This window comes from Saccoglossus kowalevskii, chromosome 4 (assembly GCF_978046115.1).
Source record: "Saccoglossus kowalevskii chromosome 4, keSacKowa6.1, whole genome shotgun sequence".
NCBI lineage: Eukaryota > Metazoa > Hemichordata > Enteropneusta > Harrimaniidae > Saccoglossus > Saccoglossus kowalevskii.
This window is the reverse complement of record NC_140644.1, coordinates 7,099,611-7,121,133: the sequence shown is the minus strand read 5'-3', so window position 1 is coordinate 7,121,133 and position 21,523 is coordinate 7,099,611. Positions and strand designations below refer to the sequence as shown.

The 21,523-nt window shown below is 38.5% G+C and overlaps 1 protein-coding gene and 1 long non-coding RNA gene across 3 annotated transcripts; one reads left to right on the top strand and one right to left on the bottom strand.

Annotated features, from left to right (window-relative positions):
- Window positions 1-555: 555 nt before the first annotated feature.
- LOC102810239 (alpha-N-acetylgalactosaminide alpha-2,6-sialyltransferase 3-like) lies at window positions 556-11,271 on the bottom strand. 2 transcript variants are annotated; one of them, XM_078005696.1, is made up of 5 exons: window positions 11,129-11,271; window positions 8,741-8,978; window positions 8,201-8,604; window positions 7,768-7,878; window positions 556-933 (listed from the first exon to the last, which is right to left on the bottom strand). In XM_078005696.1, exons 1-5 carry the CDS (start codon window positions 11,218-11,220, stop codon window positions 693-695), a joined length of 1,086 nt encoding a protein of 361 aa, XP_077861822.1. In that variant the 5' UTR covers window positions 11,221-11,271; the 3' UTR covers window positions 556-692. The 2 variants fall into 2 exon arrangements, with proteins under 2 accessions (XP_077861822.1, XP_085354582.1); XM_085498456.1 differs by lacking the exon at window positions 556-933 and adding an exon at window positions 5,487-6,013.
- On the top strand, window positions 10,399-11,968 carry LOC146746247 (uncharacterized). Its single transcript, XR_014929143.1, has 2 exons — window positions 10,399-10,538; window positions 11,344-11,968. It is a non-coding gene; the product is annotated as an uncharacterized LOC146746247 (long non-coding RNA).
- Window positions 11,969-21,523: the final 9,555 nt, after the last annotated feature.

The window sequence follows — 21,523 nt, the reverse complement described above, 5'->3', positions numbered from 1 at the left end:
TAACCCCTGCAAACGAACACGACACCATGGAATCATTGACATAACCTCATTCATTTTAACAACTTGAAAAAAAAAGTAAATTATTAAACAGCGTTACTGAACCACTACTCACCTTTAGGGCTATGTTCGAAGGATTTTAGCTAGAAACAGCTAAATACATCAGAAGTCCCCTCTCTAAACAACATGATTGCCAATATTACAAGAGTAACTGTTAAGAAGTGTACCCGTAATTATAACAGGACAATTATCAATATCATGGTGTATGCGGACGTTCACATACGCCACTCACACTCGCATAGCAAGTATCATGTGCATGGAGCATGCGTACTTTGAGCTAAATTATAAAGAAGGGCACTCTCGATATTACTAATTTTTAACTCAAATCAATAAATGAATTAACATAGCAATCAGACATTGGTAATTTATATTTACTTTCAAGGCTAAAAACAGTTCGAAATCAGAGAAATCAAATCAATCAACGAATCATTATCAATGGTATTCGGGTTTAAATCCGTCATTTTTATGAAGCATCACAAATAAATAAATTTACTGCTCTGTAATACCAATTGTAACTTTATTACAACAATCAGAACCCCTATAGAATTACAATTTAAATAAAAGAATATTGTCTTAACAAGATATACACATACAAATAAAATAAAATTGTAAATCAGCATTGTAATCACGGGTTATCATTGCAGACGCCCAGTCCTATGCAGCAGGAACCTTGTTTCATTATCTTCATGATCTAAGTCCCAAGACGGGTGATGAAACGTAATGTTAAAAACCCTAGCCCACTTCTTGAAGATGTATTTTTCAGTATGGAAACGATGACCCTCACGAAGACCGTATTCATGTAATCGAGAGAAGACGCATTCTTTTGGACCCGACGCATCAAAGTAGTGGTGAGGCATATCGTTTATAAGCGTAACACTGAAAACACACAATAACAAAAATATTATTAATAACTCTGTGAAATCACAATCCAAACACGCACAGTTATGCCAAGCCACAATAGCCACATCCCGTTATGCCAAGCCACACATAACCACACTCCGTTATGCCAAGCCACACATAACCACACTCCGTTATGCCAAGCCACACATAACCACACTCCGTTATGCCAAGCCACACATAACCACACTCCGTTATGCCAAGCCACACATAACCACACTCCGTTATGCCAAGCCACACATAACCACATCCCGTTATGCCAAGCCACACATAACCACACTCCGTTATGCCAAGCCACACATAACCACACTCCGTTATGCCAAGCCACACATAACCACATCCCGTTATGCCAAGCCACACATAACCACACTCCGTTGTGCCAAGCCACACATAACCACACTCCGTTGTGCCAAGTCACACATAACCACACTCCGTTATGCCAAGCTACACATAACCACACTCTGTTATGCCAAGCCACACATAACCACACTCCGTTATGCCAAGCCCCAATAGCCACACTCCGTTATGCCAAGCCTCGCATAACCACACTCCGTTATGCCAAGCCATACATAACCACATTCCGTTATGCCAAACCACACATAACCACACTCCGTTATGCCAAGCCACACATAACCACATCCCGTTATGCCAAGCCACACATAACCACACTCCGTTATGCCAAGCCACACATAACCACATCCCGTTATGCCAAGCCACACATAACCACACTCCGTTGCGCCAAACCACACATAACCACACTCCGTTGTGCCAAGTCACACATAACCACACTCTGTTATGCCAAGCTACACATAACCACTCTCTGTTATGCCAAGCCACACATAACCACACTCCGTTATGCCAAGCAACAATAGCCACACTCCGTTATGCCAAGCCTCGCATAACCACACTCTGTTATGCCAAGCCATACATAACCACATCCCGTTATGCCAAGCCATACATACCACATTCAGTTATGCCAAACCACACATAACCACACTCCGTTATGCCAAGTCTCAATAGCCACACTCTGTTATGCCAAGCCTCGCATAACCACACTCCGTTATGCCAAGCCACACATAACCACACTCCATTATGCCAAGCCTCAATAGCCACACTCCGTTATACCAAGCCTCGCATAACCACACTCCGTTATGCCAAGCCTCGCATAACCACACTCCGTTATGCCAAGCCATACATAACCACATCCCGTTATGCCAAGCCACACATAACCACACTACGTTATGCCAAGCCACAATAGCCACACTGCGTTATGCCAAGCCATACATAACCACATCCCGTTATGCCAAGCCACACATAACTACATCTTGTTATGTCAAGCCTCACATAACCACATCTCGTTATGCCAAGCCACACATAACCACATCCCGTTATGCCAAGTCTCACATAACCACATCCCGTTATGCCAAGCCACAATAGACACACGCCGTTATGCAAAGCCACACATAACCACACTCCGTTATGCCAAGTCACACCTAACCACACCCCGTTATGCCAAGCCTCACATAACCACATCCCGTTATGCCAAGTCGCAATAGACACACGCCGTTATGCAAAGCCACAATAGCCACACGCCGTTATGACAACTACACATAACCACATGTCATTGAACAGTGATTAAAACAATGTCACCTTCTGAAGAGAATGTCCAGATTGAGTGGTAATCGTGTATTAATTACTACTGCTTCTCAAAATATTGTTGCCCGCTCTCCTCTATTTTAGTAGAAACTAAAAACCAAAACAGGTCTTGGAAAACTACAACAATTCATTACACGCAACTAATAATAATAATAATAATAATAATAATAATAATAATAATAATAATAATAATAATAATAATAATAATAAACCTCTGGTGGCAGCCATGTTTCTTTTTATTATTAGAGGACGCTTACGCGCGTAATCGTTCCATATTTGGAATTCGCATTTCCTAATATGGTAGAATGAAAATACCCCGTTAAATACCGCAAAATTACGGCACGCTGTAACCTATGGCGTTACGGTGACAGATGTATAATAATAATAATAATAATAATAATAATAATAATAATAATAATAATAATAATAATAATAATAATAATAATAATAATAATAATAATAAGATCAATACTGTGAATGTAAATATATTTAAAATATCCCGTAAAATGCAAGAACATATACGTCCCTAACAACGAGAGTGTATATTACTGTAAAGAGGTTAATTATTCACTTAGTTTTAATTTTGCTTATTTCTCTGACTAGAAAATGCGCTAAATTAAAACCCAGTGAAAATTAGTCATTTTACAGTATTCTCATTCGTAGTGGGCATGGTTATTGGTGGTTGCATAAATAATAGTGCAATTCGACATAGTGACAGTAATTATCAGAACAATCTTTTGATTCCTGGTCTTCATGACGTCACAGTAACAACAAAAAAACACTTGATTTTTGGCCTTCACTATTCGCTCGGTCAATAAAAAACAGAGTACAATTACAATTCAAAACAACTATACGACAAACATGTTAACGACTCTTAAGCGAAAGATCGGACCTTACAATTGCATTTTCAGTGTTCTCACCATGCTTTTTATCCAGAAATATTTTTTTCGAAATCCTGGATAAAAAGCAAAAAGCGAAAAAAAAGTATTTATGATATACTATTAAAAATACATACACAGGACAGTTTATCCTCGTCAATATACCACTCATTTGCATAGGGTCTTTCGTAAGTTTGGTGTGTATACTTGAAAAGTTCATCAGATAAAAGTTCGTTAAATTAACTGCAATTTACATGAGCTGACTCATGGATAACTGATATAAAATATACATACATTTATGTTTGGAGTCATTGTTCTGTGTTTATTAAAATATTTCACCATGTCAGATCACACATTAAAGCGCGGTATTCGTTGCGCTGCGCATGTGCGAAATTTGTGTTGATTAACATTGATTTTCCCACAATCCAATGCGCACTTCAAATGGAAATCACAAGTACAAGGTTTGATCTGGGCGCGTTACATTGTTATGCACTGTTTACCACCGGTAACTCTTTCGATACCTTCCAATCACATGAAAATTACCTAATTAAAGCTTGGAAACGTCTCAGTTCGTACTCGTTGATCAACGCAATAGTCAAAGTCGGCATTTTTATTTATATAAAACCCATATATCTCGCACATGCGCAGAGCGACGACTACCGCACTTTAAACAACTTAAATTGATCTTCACTTAACCCCTGATTAAATGTTGAAAATAATTTCTGATTTTTCATCGAATGCAACATTCTGTGTTTCACCTACATTGTACTTGTCACCGATCTGTGACGATTTCGCTAAATATTTCAGCGTGTTTGAAAGAATACTGACATGACGCGCACCTAAATATACACCGTATTGCAAGTAGTCGTGTGTATGTATATCAATTTGAGAAATTCGTCAATTATGTATTTTGATCGGTTGCTGTCCTCGCTATGATGTACCTAATTTAAAAGGTTGCTTGTTTTATACGACATTTTCCTGTCAGCCACGCGTCGCGAATAGCAGATAACGTTAAAACGGCGACACCGTTCACAGCAATATCGCATACACCTACAGAAATTCCACCATAATAATGCCACCCCTTCGTCGAGCAATGTACTCGCTTTCGGCCGGAAAATACAATTTAGATACATAGATTGTGCAGGATTTGAAAATAAATATCCAACAGACAAGTTAGATGCAGTAGCCAAACAACACCTAGGGGATATGTTAATATTTAATATCTTGAAAACTAGTGTGGAGTTTGTCGTCACTTAACTGATAACATACAGGTGAAGGTAACGTAGTTATTTCACAGTCTTTCTCCATGTCTGTTCCAACACTGTAAATGTGAATGACTCGTATATCACTAGAATATAATGCCAGACTCAAATATATATCGACGCTTTTAGAATAATTATATAATAGATGATTGTACTTCTTCAAAAGATATTAAAAGCAGAGTGGGTGAAATAACAAAAGTATGATGTAGTGAAAGACATGAATATTTTTAACATTTTCTTAACAGAACATTTTGTATTGTAAACCATTTAGAGAACACACTGTTACACTATTATCGAATGTAGTGGAGGGTGTTAATGTAATGTACAAGTCTATAGACAGGTAGAAGGTGGCATCCGAAGCTTAACTGAATTTATAGTAAGTACATATCTATTTGGCCGCGTCAATTTTAAAACGATGGACAGGTAATCAGTGTAAGACGCCAACAATCGAACGAACCCGTATTGATTATCGCTGATAGTATTATGAAAATGTCTATAAATTTGTGAAAAAACAACTTACTTGAAATGTGTTTATTTAATATGAGAAGCAGAGAATTTGGACGGTAGTTACAGACCTATTGAAGGTTATTTTAGAGGCAAAGCAAGCTCTATGTAAAAACAACTTTGCCAACAAAGTGCGAATGGTTTCTCATGTAGTTAGCTGGAATTTGAGAATAGCATTCGTACCCACATTACACTCTACATTAGTTGGATTAAACCTGAATTAAAAAAAAAGTTTCGTACATATGACATTTAATTAAGCCATCCTTATTTTACGTAACACCTCTAAAATGGCATGTATGATAATGTCCCAATGCTACAATGAGGTAATACCACGTTGTAACAAACAACCAAACCAAAGCATGCAAAAATATCATACACATTGCTTATGTATTACTAATTGAAATATCATGACAACAATCAGAACCGCCGTGGGGTTACAATTTAAATAAAAGAATATTATTAAACACAAATTAAACTCCAATTTAAACTGTTTAAATCAGCAGTGTAACCACGTGTTACCACCGCAAACGCCCAGTCCTATGCAGCAGGAACCTTGTTTTATTATCTTCATGATCTAAGTCCCAAGACGGGTGATGAAACGTAATGTTTAAAACCCTAGCCCACTTCTTGAAGATGTATTTTTCAGTATGGAAACGATGTCCCTCAAGAAGACCGTATTCATGTAATCGAGAGAAGACACATTCTTTGGGACCTGACGCGTCAAAGTAGTGGTAAGGCATATCGTTTATAAGCGTAACACTGAAAACACACAATAACAAAAATATTATTAATAACCTTACACTGCCATGCCAAGCTAAACATAACCACACACCGTCATACCAAGCCAAACATAACCATACACCGTCATGCCAAGCTAAACATAACCACACACCGTCATGCCAAGCCAAACATAACCACACACCGTCATGCCAAGCTAAACATAACCACACACCGTCATGCCAAACCAAACATAACCACACACCGTCATGCCAAGCCAAACATAACCACACACCGTCATGCCAAGCCAAACATAACCACACACCATCATGCCAAGCCAAACATAACCACACACCGTCATGCCAAGCCAAACATAACCACACACCGTCATGCCAAGCCAAACATAACCACACACCGTCATGCCAAGCCAAACATAACCACACACCGTCATGCCAAGCTAAACATAACCACACACCGTCATGCCAAGCTAAACATAACCACACACCGTCATGCCAAGCCAAACATAACCACACACCGTCATGCCAAGCCAAACATAACCATACACCGTCATGCCAAGCCAAACATAACCACACACCGTCATGCCAAGCTAAACATAACCACACACCGTCATGCCAAGCCAAACATAACCACACACTGTCATGCCAAGCCAAACATAACCACACACCGCCATGCCAAGCCAAACATAACCATACATCGTCATGTCAAGCCACACAGAACCACACACCATCATGCCAATCCAAGTATAATCGCACACCGTAATGCCAAGCTAAACATAACCACACACCGTCATGCCAAGCCAAACATAACCACACACCGTCATGCCAAGCCAAATATAACCACACACCGTCATGCCAGGCCAAACATAACCACACATCGTCATGCCAGGCCAAACATAACCACACACCGCCATGCCAGGCCAAACATAACCACACATCGTCATGCCAGGCCAAACATAACCACACACCGCCATGCCAAATATAACCACACACCGCCATGCCAGGCCAAACATAACCACACATCGTCATGCCAGGCCAAACATAACCACACACCGCCATGCCAGGCCAAACATAACCACACATCGTCATGCCAGGCCAAACATAACCATACACCGCCATGCCAAGCCAAATATAACCACACACCGCCATGCCAGGCCAAACATAACCACACACCGTCATGCCAAGCCAAACATAACTACACACCGTCATGCCAAGCCAAACATAACCACACACCGCCATGCCAAGCCAAACATAACCATACATCGTCATGCCAAGCCACACAGAACCACACACCATCATGCCAATCCAAGCATAATCACACATCGTAATGCCAAGCTAAACATAACCACACACCGTCATGCCAAGCCAAACATAACCACACACCGCCATGCCAGGCCAAACACAACCACACATCGTCATGCCAGGCCAAACATAACCACACACCGCCATGCCAAGCCAAATATAACCACACACCGCCATGCCAGGCCAAACATAACCACACACCGTCATGCCAGGCCAAACATAACCACACACCGCCATGCCAGGCCAAACATAACCACACACCGTCATGCCAGGCCAAACATAACCACACACCGCCATGCCAGGCCAAACATAACCACACATCGCCATGCCAAGTAACACATGACTATGAGTAGGACATTACTGAGACTATCAGGTAGAAATAATGGGGATGAATGCATATACAAAATGTACTTCAGCGTATCTTTATTCAAGCAGTGTTTTGAGAATTGACGTATAGATAATTATTGTGTGTCTTACTTGTGACAATAGTCCGACTCTACCATCCCATATACTTTCACATGTTCGCACATTGTCAAAGCCAGTAACAACGTATACCAACCAGTACTCAACCATGACCCGGATGCAGCTCTGTATATTGATATAAATGGTGACCGATTAGATCTCAATACGAACACAACAAAATCTAGTGAAGATCTGAGATAAACCTACATCTTTGAAGATAATGTGTGGAATCCAGAAGTATCCCTACTACAAAGTCGAATTTTTGAGCAAATAATGTATCTATTTCAGCAGTTAGAGGCAATTTCTGTTATGCAGTTGGATAGCCGCGAGTCATTTTTCGTGCGCCCTATGTTTATATCCAAAATTATAATATTATATTGTGCGGTACAGACGATGTGCTTAACATGTAAACATAAGTCCCCGTTTCGGATTCGGTACTAATTACTACCTATCCTGTCCTGTTTCTTGTCGAAAAACCCGGTCAGCAAAATCCATCTGTTCGAATGATGAAATATATAGATCCAGACTTGGGTATTGCTTCAATAATCTAAGGCTTTCTTCCTCTACCATGCTAAGTATTTCTTTAACAGTAGTACTCCATATTACAAACGTTCCTGTTATTCCTTCCTGTTCAAAGAACTGCTCTTTTTCGAATAGTTGTTGCTGTAAATTGACAAAACTGAACATCCTTAGTGTGGTCTTCGTGCCCACGTCTTTCTCATATCCACGAGTAGGTGCTGTATTCATTCTAATGACGCAGGTATTCTTATCGATTTCGGCACCAGCACCTGAGCCCAACAACTGACCCGACGAGGTCACAATGGCACATATGTCGCAGTGAAGATTCAACACCTGAGAAAAATGATAATAATATATCAGATCATCTACATTAATAGTGTATCAACTCCAATATTTTAGTGAAAAAAAACAACATCTGGATCTAGTCCCTCGAGTGTTTCTTATCGCAAGTTCATTGAGTTGAGCTTACCTCACTTTCATTCTTCATTCTCACAAATCCAAATGAATTATTGGAAAACATTTTTGTAATTCTTTCTTTTTCTATTTGATTAACTTCAATAAACCGGTATTTGTGCACTTCTTTTTCATATGCTACGTTCGCTTCATGTTGATTGGTTGTGGTATAAATAACTGCGCATGTAATTACAGTGGCAGCAAGTACACGAACAATAATCTGTTTCTTGATCTTCATAGCGTTGCGTTTTATACTTCAACATTCAAGAAAAAATAAACAGAATATCTGGTCATTCGGTGGTTCGGAACTCATATAACTTTCAATTGTCTGAGTTCAGGAGTTGAATAGATTCACAAGTGTTCGAACGTTATATATACTGACATAACTTTCTTAAATTTAGGTCAATTTCGATAATATTTATAATAAACCCCAAATGATCACAACAATAATTAGACCATGAAAACAATAAACAATCATAATGTAAGAAATATACAAACAATCACAGACATAATTCGGTGTCGATTTGTTGGCATATTTTTTTGTATTATTTACCACAAATATTAACGAATGTAGACACGAACAATATGTTGTAACTGTTTTAGCATGTTTTACACGTACAGACGTATACTAACAAGAATCAGATTATCGCATTATATACGTAATAATAACTACCTCGTTTTAACACGATATAAACAATCTCTGAAAAGTTGTGGGTTGCTTAGCCGGAATTTCAAGCGCATGGGTGGGGTGGGGTAGGGATGATTTTATCACCCCCCAAAAGTAATAACACTTTTGTTGTTGGTGATTTTAATACGGTTGCTAATACGTTTGGAAGAAAACAACAAAAGTGACTTTTTCAAATTTGAAAAAATGATACTCGTAATTCTGTATTTACATAGATTGTTTAAAAAACCGGAGAGGCTACGTCGGCTTAATTGATCACTGGCGCGAAAACTACCGAGACATACAATCATATTTAATTTCGGGAAGAAATTTCTACCCCAAAATCGTCGTGTGTGCCAGAAATCTGGTAGACACACTAGCATTCTGTAAGTACAAACTTAAGAAAAAAAACTTTCCTCGATTTCTGGAGTTATAGCAAGCTGGAATATTGAGAGAAAACCGTTTAACTAAATAAATAATTACAGCGGACGCAAAATATTTGTCACACAACTACCTCCCGCACCTGATTATCGGGGACACTTACCGAGACACTTAAGTGGCCTTTGTAGACGCGATATGGTTTCCGTACCCACCTACGTGAATCAACAGACCGTTTGAGATAGATTCAATATTACAACTTGTAAGCGTTCAGTCAAAAATGTTTTATTCATTTTTGTTACCGGAAACTTTATCAGTTTATGCATACATATGCTCGTTCATTTAATAAATAAATAAATTCTATTTGAATTTCAAAATAATAAACCTCGTTGAACCAATAATTTTAAAAAAAACATATGGAATTGCCTAAATTACCTTCGTGAGAATAGTTTAGTTTTAAATACATTTTCTGGTTTTGAACACATGGTTGATTATGTCAAAACGTGTAGAAAAAAACACCCAGAAGGAGATTATGTTTGTTATATATATATACGTGTAACACAGGAATATATTGTTTTACCTACAAAGCAGTGGAATAGTCTAACTACGCCGCCCCTCAGGGGCCACGCAACAAAGGCATACTCAAGGGCTGCGTCCGGTGTTTTGGTATCGGCTAATAAAGTGTCCAGTGTTTTGAGGATGTTACAAAGTTCTTCGTTAATATCCTACTAGGTGAAGGAGTTAGATGTATGTAAATCATCTTGCACCCGCTGTAAGTCTATTTTCAGTATTTTGTCGTATATTGGAAGTTTTGTCAGTAATGTGTATTATTTCGTCATGTATGCAAATATATTTTCATATCATATCATATCATATATCATATGTCTTGTGCTTTATTAATCACTGACAATAGTAAATACATAAAAGTTTCTAACCAAAAATGTACTCTATAACGAATCAAAATGACCCCTAGGGTACTTGTACGTTGCGCTTTTGTTATTGGTTTGTATATACATTTGTAAGCGTGAATGTACGTGCATTCCAATAATATTTAAAAACATAATTCTCCGTGGAGTTTCCGTATTGTATTTACGGGCTAATGGGTAAATTGTGCAAAACTACACTCATTCGCAGAGTTTAGTTCTAAACTACAAATTAGGAACATAGTAAGTCAGACGCGGCATTGGACAGGAACAGTCGCTTACACGACATTGGCGACACAGTCGTCAACAGCTGTGTAGTGCACACTTCAGTTTGCTCCTAGTACATGGACTTATACTGCTATCTAATGTTCCACTAGGAATCTTAATAATTCATCGAATATCAAAACAGATTGACAGTACGTTATTAATGTAGACTCACTTTCTTCTTGTCACATCACATGCTCGTTCAAAGGTTGCACTGGTCCTTACAGATCCACGTCGCCATGTTGTAGAACCGTGGGATTCTGACATGTGTCATATCATGTACCAACAAGCGGGGCCTATTTTAATCAGTAACGTTGAGTCTACTAGATTAACATACAGTGAGTGACGTCATAAGTGTGAGATATATGTCATTTATTTATTTTGTTTCAGGGACATTCACGTGGACGTTTTGCTGACCCTTTGACCGATTCGACAGTACGAGCTGTTGCTAAAGATACAATTCCTATGAATACACAGCGACGCAGCATGTGGACACTTCGTGCATTCAACGAATGATCCATGCACAGTCAGCTGTCGAGAACGGGGGTGGGGGTCGGTATCCTCGCCATGCAAGATATCTATCTCCTTCAAAATATCGCCCCAATACGTGGTCATTCTCGAAAATACCACCCACCTTTTCTATTGTTTGAATCAGTGCGAAGTATGTATTTCTAGCTGAAGGTCACAGAACATTTGCACGGGAACTACCATTCCAGAGTATCATTTCTACGACACTATAACGCATCGCGAGGCTACACTTGAATATATCAGACCCCATGCGAACAGGAAGTCTCACACTGAAGTTGGAATTACAACTGATTACAACTGATTACACAATTGTTGAATAATATACTAGTATTCAAATTTATTGCTTAACAACACACAATACAAAGTGCAGTATGGCATTAATATAAAACAAAAATAACTGAACTTCCGTGGGGGTGAATATACAAAATTTTAATTACTTTTTATAAAATCACTATATATAAAAATAAATTGTTAATAATTTCTGTAATTTGTGGCGTACAACAGATAATTTTCCTACTTAAATTTGGTTTAGGTGGGTGCCAAGAGTTCACTCAACATTATTGCTGGCTGTAACTAAAGGCGTTGTGAGTGGTGATACAAACAGTATTTTACGTTAGTCGTATCCGTTGCTATGGACCCATGTGAAACAGGCCGCAGCGACACGACCACCGCATTTCAAAATTGTAACTTAGACTGAGATGTGACGATGCTTCACCATCTCGCAGGTCCAGAGTAACTTCTTCTATGGGTATTTTCAGAAAGCAGGAAAATTGTTTTTCCATCATCTTGATCTAAGTCCCAGGACGGGTGGTGAAACGTAATGTTGAAAACCCTGGCCCACTTCTTGAAGATGTATTTTTCAGTATGGAAACGATGTCCACCACGAAGACCGGATTCGTGTAAGCGAGTGAACGCACATTCTTTGGGACCCGTTGGCTCGAAGTAATGATGAGGCCTATCTTCGAAATACCGAATACTGAAATAACACAGAAAAACATTTATTCTTATTAGTTAGTGAAATCATTATTTTCCCCTGTTTCCCTGGATCACCATAATAAGAAATGTAGAAATGTCAACTCCCTGAATGGTTATTGACATAACCACATGATTTTACATGCCGCATCTATACACGTATAATAATGGCGAGTATGTGGTACAACCTACGAGGATTCCAGGCTATATAGTCGTTTGAATAGAGCACATTGTCACAGCGAACATGTATAGCGGCCATGACAGTGTGTTGGAAGTAATGAATGCCTATATTAGTGGATATTGTCATTACACCTAATCTGATAAATTACCCATAATGCAGCTTTTCAAGTAACCTTCTCAATTTATACAACAATATACAAACAAATAATGCAATGAGAAGAGGATTTGGATACAATTTACAAATTATCTTATCCTAAATCCATCTTTCAGTATAAATTGTTTTTTTCCTTACGTGCTACAATGGCCCGATTCAATCATCCCGAATATCTTCACATGTTCACACATCTTCAAAGCCATTATCAGCGTGAACCAACCAGTAGTCAACCAGGAACCTGATGCATCTCTGTACACACAAAACAAAATGACATCACATTTACACATAATAACACGGTAATATTTAACAGTTTAGTATGTAATGGTTTATCGTTGCAAGTTTTAGCTTGCCAGGATGATTTGTTGATATAATTGTAATTAGGTGGTGAATATTATTTGTTTATTCCAATCACTAACGAATTCATTTATTTATTCGCCTATATATAAATACAACAGGCGACCCACATGTGATTTGCAGTAAACGTGGTCTGACATGTACCTTTCCTGCCCCGTTTCCAATAGAAATAGTAGATCGGCATAGTCCATCAGTTCAAATGTTGAAATATACGGATCTAGATCTGGATGCCTCTTCATTAGTCTCCTAGCTTCACTGGTCACCACACTACGTATTTCTTTGGTATTGCTACTCCATATTACAAATGTGCCTGTTACTCCTTCCTTCTCGAACAACTCTTCTTTGTCGAATAATCGCCACTGCACATTGACGAAACTTGTCATGCGCAATGTTGTCCTCGTGCCCACGTCTTTCTCGTATCCACGTGTAGGTGCTGTGTTCATTCTAATGACGCAAGTAGCATTGTCGATTTCGTCACCAGCACCTGAGCCCAACATCTGACCCGAGGCGGACACGAGAGCACACACATCACAGTGAAGATTCAACTGCTGGGTAATTGAGACAAAATTGAGAAATTGGTAAAATAATGACACAATCGAATCCACGACAATATAATAATGTCTGGTGATACGAAGTGTTCAGTTGCAGCTGCTGCTTTTACACATTGCGTTTCTAAGATGAGATATGAAGTTGAACTTCCTTACTCTCATCTACCTTTATATAATTGATGAATAGTAGTTGACCCTGACAATGTCAGTTTTTGAACGGTTGCAGTTTCGAACTTCAACAATAAAATACGCCAAATCAACAGATCCAGGAAATGAAATCCCTACTCCTAAATATGTTTTAAATATGTTTATTTATTGGGTAAGCGGATAACTTACTGTAGAATACTTTATTTTCGCTTGGAATTTATTTTCGCTATTTTCGCTGAAGGGATGATTCCGTGAAAATAAAATCCAGCGAATATACTTTTTTCCTATATTTCACATTAAACTCATCAAAAAACAGTGAAAACAAATTCCATACAAACTGCCCAAAAAGCCTTTTCAGTGAAAATTAATTCCAGCGAAAATAAAGTATTCCACAGTAATATATGATAAGCGTTTTCGTTGGTACGTGAATGGGCATCGTCCGCCTGCACGGTGTTGTTCCGTTCGAACATTCCTCCCTCTACAACACCGTGCGGTAATACCATTCATAACCGTGTATGTCACGTGGTTGCGCGATAGAAAGTTTACCGACCAATAGAAAGCTTTGTTACAAAGACTGGCAGAAAGCGCTCGGAGCTCTGCATTTCTGATGTTTTCGGCTTCATTACTGCTGATATGTGTTGCAGTGATATCACGAGCTTTTGGGTATAACACCTACTCTTCTATAACAGTCAACAGTGGTGACAACACTATTATTAAGTAAAGCTTGAATAGCTTTGGTCTTGAATATCAGTGAGTTGTATGATGTATGGATATTGTCGCTGTATCGCCTCGACATCCAAGCCACCACAGCTTTAGCTGTGCTCAGCGACATTTATTCTCGGGTCAGGCATTTTCACCGCCTGGCAATCATCATGGTGAAACAAAGACCAATAAATTCTCAGAAAACGGTATTTTTGGAATGGTTGTTGTCACCCCTACATCATGTAAAACATATTTAAATTTGGTTGGATTTCTTCAAAGTTAAGTTTGTGCTGTTTTCTCGATTTTAGCTATTTTCACCGGCTTTTTGGTCAGTGCACAGCAGCTCGCGCAGAGTCCATAGAAATACATGGTAGAGTGGTGCGCGTTTTGTGACTTAGCTCCGCCTCGAAGATTTTGATAGCTTGGCCAAGCGCGTTGAAGAAAGAAGTTATATGATTGGCTGTGTTGTTAAACTGATTCTAAACTGTGAGGGCATTGTCACATACACATAGTCCTAATGAAATACTTCAAGGTGATAGTGGAGTGCTTCGCCGGAACATTCACCTTGAAAATTCAAGATGGTGAATGGGTGTAATGACTTATGTTTCAAAACCCAGACAAAAACATTGAACAGTGTTACATTCATTCAGTTGGCAAACACAGAATCTCCAGTGAACCGGTACTAGTATTTGCACAACACTTAGTAGAATATGTGCACACATTCGAAACTAAATAATAAAATGGTAGCTTCTGTATTGTTTATCATATATGGTATACTGCTTATTTATAAAAATCCAAGAACTGACATTAAACAACAACTACAAACATGACTTTAATGTCTGATTGATATATAATCACGTTATACGCGGAGATCCGTGCAGATGTTCTACGTCAACACTATGGAATATAACTGAACGCTGAGGCCATTTATCTCAGTAACTTTTGAATGCAATTGCGTTTTTATTTCATCTGGATTATCCCAAGATCATATTAAAAGATAATATGACAAAGTAAGCGAGTCCAACTTTTAAACATCAAAAACTGCCATCAACAGTTCAATTGTTACATTTTTGCGAATGGTACTATTATTTCCAAATCAAAGTTAAGGATGGGCACTATGGAAGTTGCCTTTAATACTGCACTAGTTATCATCAAGCATGGTATGTGCTACTGTAGTCGTATATTCATTAACTGGCGCAGTATATGTGTGCAGGTGTGTCTGATACTACAGCATTAGTCAATAACTGTCATAGTGCGTGTAGTTGTGTCTCAAACTGCAGTTGCCACCAGCAAGCATTGTGCGTGTAGTTGTCTCTGATAGAAGGGGGCAAGGCGGGATAGCTGGTACAGGTTACAGAAAATAACAAATGCATTTTACGTTTTTACAGGAAATAAAATTAAAAAAAATCCATTCACAGTAAAAAATGGAGTTTTTACACTTTACAAATAAAGCAAATTCCTAATTACATTTTACATTTTTATAAATAAATATACTTGATAATTTGAGAACCAAAATTTGAAATTGGGCACGAATTACGACACTTGATATAGAAAATTCTTTATATGCTTACACAAAATAAGATCTGTGTACAAATTACAGACGAATAAAAAGTCTGAATACATTTTACATCTTTCCCATGTCTATGAATTTACGTTTTTTATTTATTTAAGTTACATTATTACGAAAATAAAAACAATTGATTAAAGCTTAGGAAAATACCCCTTGTCGACCTCCTGATACTATAGTAATCACCAAATGATTATCTCTCTGTAACATCACATGTAATATTCATTGAACTTACCTCCTTTTCATTCTGCATTCTAACAAATCCAGAGGGATTGTGGGAAAACATTTTCCTAATTCTCTCTTTCTCCATTTCGTCCTTATTTCCTACAGCTTCCACCAAACGGTATTTGTGCATGTCATCTTCAGACACAGTGTCTATTTCCACTCTATCCAGAGCTCTTTTGAGACTATCCTCATTATCACCGCACAAAAAATTGACAAGTTTCTCAGTGTTGTTCAAATTACCTCGTGAAATGCATGAAAGTATACTGCCCCCAACGTCGAGATTGTATATTGTTCTCATTATTGGTATCGTTGCATGGTGATTGGTTGTTGCATAAAAAATGGCACAAGTTAATACAGTGGCAGCAGCAATCAGAATAATCTTTCGCTTCCTGGTCTTCATTGCACAACATCAACTATAAATGGATTTGGTGTTCCAATATTCAACTGTAAACACACTGAATCTACAGAATACAAGTTTACATATTAAAGCGGGGAAGTCTTCACCTGCGCATGCGTCAGATGGCCATAGCGTGTCATTGTTTACAGACAAGCGTCTACCCATGAGCCTTTGCGTTTCCAGTGTGTGTTGTTATCCTCGCTTGGGACTCATTTTCCGCGCGTGCGTAGGTGTCGACCCTCCCGCTTTAATACAGCTGAACAAGTCAAAGGATGAAATTGTCAAATATTGTTTGATGCCAGAGTTATACAACCTTCCCCAGTGGACGACGTAGTCCAAGAAAAGAACAACACAAAAGCACGAGTAAAAGTTAGTTTACAAAACCCAAGTGTTAGTGTAAGTGTAATTGGGAAAAAAACAGCACACTTAGGTAAGGCCGATAATCAAAGAGTCTAAAATGAAATGTCTGAAATGGTGGGAAAATTGTTTAATCATCGATCAGACCCGAACTCCATTATGCAGTTGGGTCAGTAAATTAGGCTAAGTGCTCCGAGTCACTCTCATAATTTTTCATTCTGGCAATGACAATGTCATTGTCCTGGCAATAATAAATATTGTCAAAATATTGTAGTATGTGACATATGTAATTTTAAGTACTGCTAAAATTGACGAACTGTTCCGGGCGTCACAAGTTGAAGCCCGGCACCCTACGCGAAGGACGAAATAATGTGTTTCCTGTCAAGCAACTTTCCAAATGAAAACATCAACGCGCCAAACAGAAAATCAAAACTCGAAGAGCCAGCCGATTTATTTGAATCACACCGTCCTATTTTTGTTCTTAATTTACTTCAACTGTGCGTTTAATTTTTCACATTGCAAAGAGAGAAGCGTGGGCGAGTAAATTGGCTTTTTCCCCGAAACTCAATAGGAAATATTTCAAACCGTGGCAACCGCATCAGAAAAAATATATAATGCATTTGTACAGGAAATAATAATTATGTTGAACCAGAACAAATCAAACTCTAAAAAGGTTGCAAGCACCCTCAAATATAATATAATATTATCGCATGAACACATGAACAGCGTACACCGCCATCGACGTATATTTTCTCTTTGGCCAAACAAAACTAAATTATTTTTTACGCGACTGTTATGTTAATTGGTAATATCGGTCATTATGCTCCATTTTAAATCATATATATATTGTTTATTAGTATTGTATTGCCTTGAGGCAACTAGGATAGGATAATCCAGTACACACATTACGCTAGTCATTCTGGTAGGCCACAGGGAGCCCAGGAACTATAATTAATTCACACATTCTGAACAGGCCACGCCCCCAACTGTGCCGTGCGTTAGTTATTCATAAATGGAGTCAATTTGTGTAGTTTTATTGATTTATTCTGCAGATATAGGTAAAATATAGGTAAGGCTTTGGCGAAATTTAAAAGAGCAACTAATATTCTTCAACCTGGTATTTTTCATAGATTTTATTTTTCGTTCTGTTCGTCTGTTTTTTTTCGAGTTTAAAAATTATGAGCTCGCTGGAGCCTTCATCCCTTATCTATTTCTTACACTATATATCAACTGATAGCCCCCCCCGCTCATAGAGGCTGCGTACAGTTGATTATAGTTCCTGGCTCCCTGTGGGTAGACTGTATAATAGGATATCTTTGAAAGTATATTTCCTTCATTACATCATAATATTTATTTCATAAAACATGATCAAATTATTAAAATAAGTTCACAGTAATTTCATTTGCCAAATTATATAATTTTCACTAAGATCTATGATTTTGAGGAAAATTGCCAAATCCCGTAGAACTACATTGAATGCGTTTGCCATTACGTCTTTAAGCACATGAAATGTTACTGACACCACCGTTAATAATTGCCATCATGTCTTCATGCACATGAAATGTTACTTACACCACCGGTAATGTTTGCCAGCATGTCTTCATGCACATGAAATGTTACTGACACCACCGTTGATGTTTGCCATCATGTCTTCATGCACATGAAATGTTACTGACACCACCGTTAATGTTTGCCATCATGTCTTCATGCACATGAAATGTTACTGACACCACCGTTAATGTTTGCCATCATGTCTTCATGCACATGAGATGTTGCTGACACTACCGTTAATGTTTGCCATCACGTCTTCATGCACATGAAATGTTACTTACACCACCGGTAATGTTTGCTATCCTGTCTTCATGCACATAAACTTTTACTGACACCACCGTTAATGTTTGCCATCATATCTTCATGCACATGAAATGTTACTTACACCACCGGTAATGTTTGCCAGCATGTCTTCATGCACATGAAATGTTACTGACACCACCGTTGATGTTTGCCATCATGTCTTCATGCACATGAAATGTTACTGACACCACCGTTAATGTTTGCCATCATGTCTTCATGCACATGAAATGTTACTGACACTACCGTTAATGTTTGCCATCATGTCTTCATGCACATGAAATGTTGCTTACACCACCGGTAATGTTTGCCATCATGTCTTCATGCACATAAAATGTTACTGACACCACCGTCAATGTGTTTGCCATCATGTCTTCATGCACATGAAATGTTACTTACACCACCGTTAATGTTTGCCATAATGTCTTCATGCACATGGAATGTTACTTACACCACCGTTGATGTTTTCCATCATGTCTTCATGTACATGAAATGTTACTGACACCGCCGTTAATGTTTGCCATCATGTCTTCATGCACATGAAATGTTACTGACACCACCGTTAATGTTTGCCATCATGTCTTCATGCACATGAAATGTTACTGACACCACCGTTAATGTTTGCCATCATGTCTTCATGCACATGAAATGTTACTGACACCACCGTCAATGTGTTTGCCATCATGTCTTTATGCACATGAAATGTTACTTACACCACCGTTAATGTTTGCCATGTCTTCATGCACATGGAATGTTACTTACACCACCGTTGATGTTTGCCATCATGTCTTCATGCACATAAAATGTTACTTACACCACCGTTATTGTTTGCCATCATGTCTTCATGCACATGAAATGTTACTGACACCGCCGTTAATGTTTGCTATCATGTCTTCATGCACATGAAATGTTACTGACACCGCCATTAATGTTTGCCATCATGTCTTCATGCACATGAAATGTTACTGACACCACCATTAATGTTTGCCATCATGTCTTCATGCACATGAAATGTTACTGACACCACCGTTAATGTTTGCCATCATGTCTTCATGCACATGAAATGTTACTGCCACCACCGTTAATGTTTGCCATCATGTTTCCTGGCACGTGAAATGTTTCCGACGTCACCGAAAATACGTTTGCCATTGTCTTCAAGCACATGGAATGTGGACGCCATCTTTAATGTTTGCTATCGTGCCTTCAAGCACATATAATGTTACTGACGTCATTGTGAATGTTTTTTCCATGGTCCGCTCATGTTGGCACTATTTGGTCCGCTCATGTTGGCACTATTTGGTCCGCTCATGTTGGCACTATTTGGTCCGCTCATGTTGGCACTATTTGGTCCGCTCATGTTGGCACTATTTGGTCCGCTCATGTTTGCACTATTTGGTCCGCTCATGTTGGCACTATTTGGTCCGCTCATGTTGGCACTATTTGGTCCGCTCATGTTGGCACTATTTGGTCCGCTCATGTTGGCACTATTTGGTCCGCTCATGTTGGCACTATTTGGTCCGCTCATGTTGGCACTATTTGGTCCGCTCATGTTGGCACTATTTGGTCCGCTCATGTTGGCACTATTTGGTCCGTTCATGTTGGCACTATTTGATCCGCTCATGTTGGCACTATTTGGTCCGCTCATGTTGGCACTATTTGGTCCGCTCATGTTGGCACTATTTGGTCTGCTCATGTTGGCACTATTTGGTCCGCTCATGTTGGCACTATTTGGTCCGCTCATGTTGGCACTATTGTGACAAAAGCATACAAAGTGCTAGGTCTAATATAAAGCGCACATGTAGACAATTTACCAGTATTACATGTCTACGCAGTTTGTATATTTCGCTAATTAGAAGTCGTCTTGAATACTGTACTCAAATCTGGTCACCACATCGAAAATACCTGGTTGGTAAAGTTGAGCGGGTCCAACAAAAGTTTGTCAAACACTTATGTTATTTTACTTCTCGCTCATTTGGATCATCACAGTATCATGAATTATGCATTCGTTTCAATTTACTGTCACCTGAGAATCGTAGAAATTTTCTTGACTCCGTCTTTTTGAATAAATGACTTAATAATACTGTTGATTCGCCCTACACTATTTACAGCATTCTTTTTCATGCTCCCTCCAGAAATCTCCGCTCTGTATATCCCTTCAAACTATCTCTTTGTCACAGTAATCTTAGAAAATATTTTTTTATCCCTCGATGTCTTGACTTTTTAAATTGTATTTATATTGCTGATTCAGTAGACATTTTTATGAGTCTATCTTCTTTTAAGAGATCTGTTTTAAATGCCATAAGTTGAGCTTTGGGTCTTTCTTTTTATTTTATATTATTTCTGTAAATATTTTTGTATTAGTATTTTATGAGTGCCTGTAATTGGGGAAACCTGTTGGAATCTCAAATAAATAAATAAATGTCTTCATCCACTCGACATGTTAATGATACCACCGTTAATGTGTTTGCCAAAATGTTTCCTGGCGCATGAAGTATTATTACTGTTAACGCCAATGTGTTTGCCATCATGTTTCCAGACACATGATAGTTACCGACGTCACTGTTAATGTACAACACCCATAATGATTG

Bases quoted from the DNA above. Each gene is read 5' to 3' on its own strand.
- LOC102810239 (XM_085498456.1), bottom strand. From the start codon at position 11,220: ATGTCAGAATCCCACGGTTCTACAACATGGCGACGTGGATCTGTAAGG. The intron at 8,979-11,128 runs GTGAGTCTACAT...TGAATGTTGAAG, and splicing joins TGTGATGTGACAAGAAGAAA to TATAAAACGCAACGCTATGA. The intron at 6,014-7,767 runs GTAAGACACACA...GTGTGTTTTCAG, and splicing joins GAGTCGGACTATTGTCACAA to TGTTACGCTTATAAACGATA.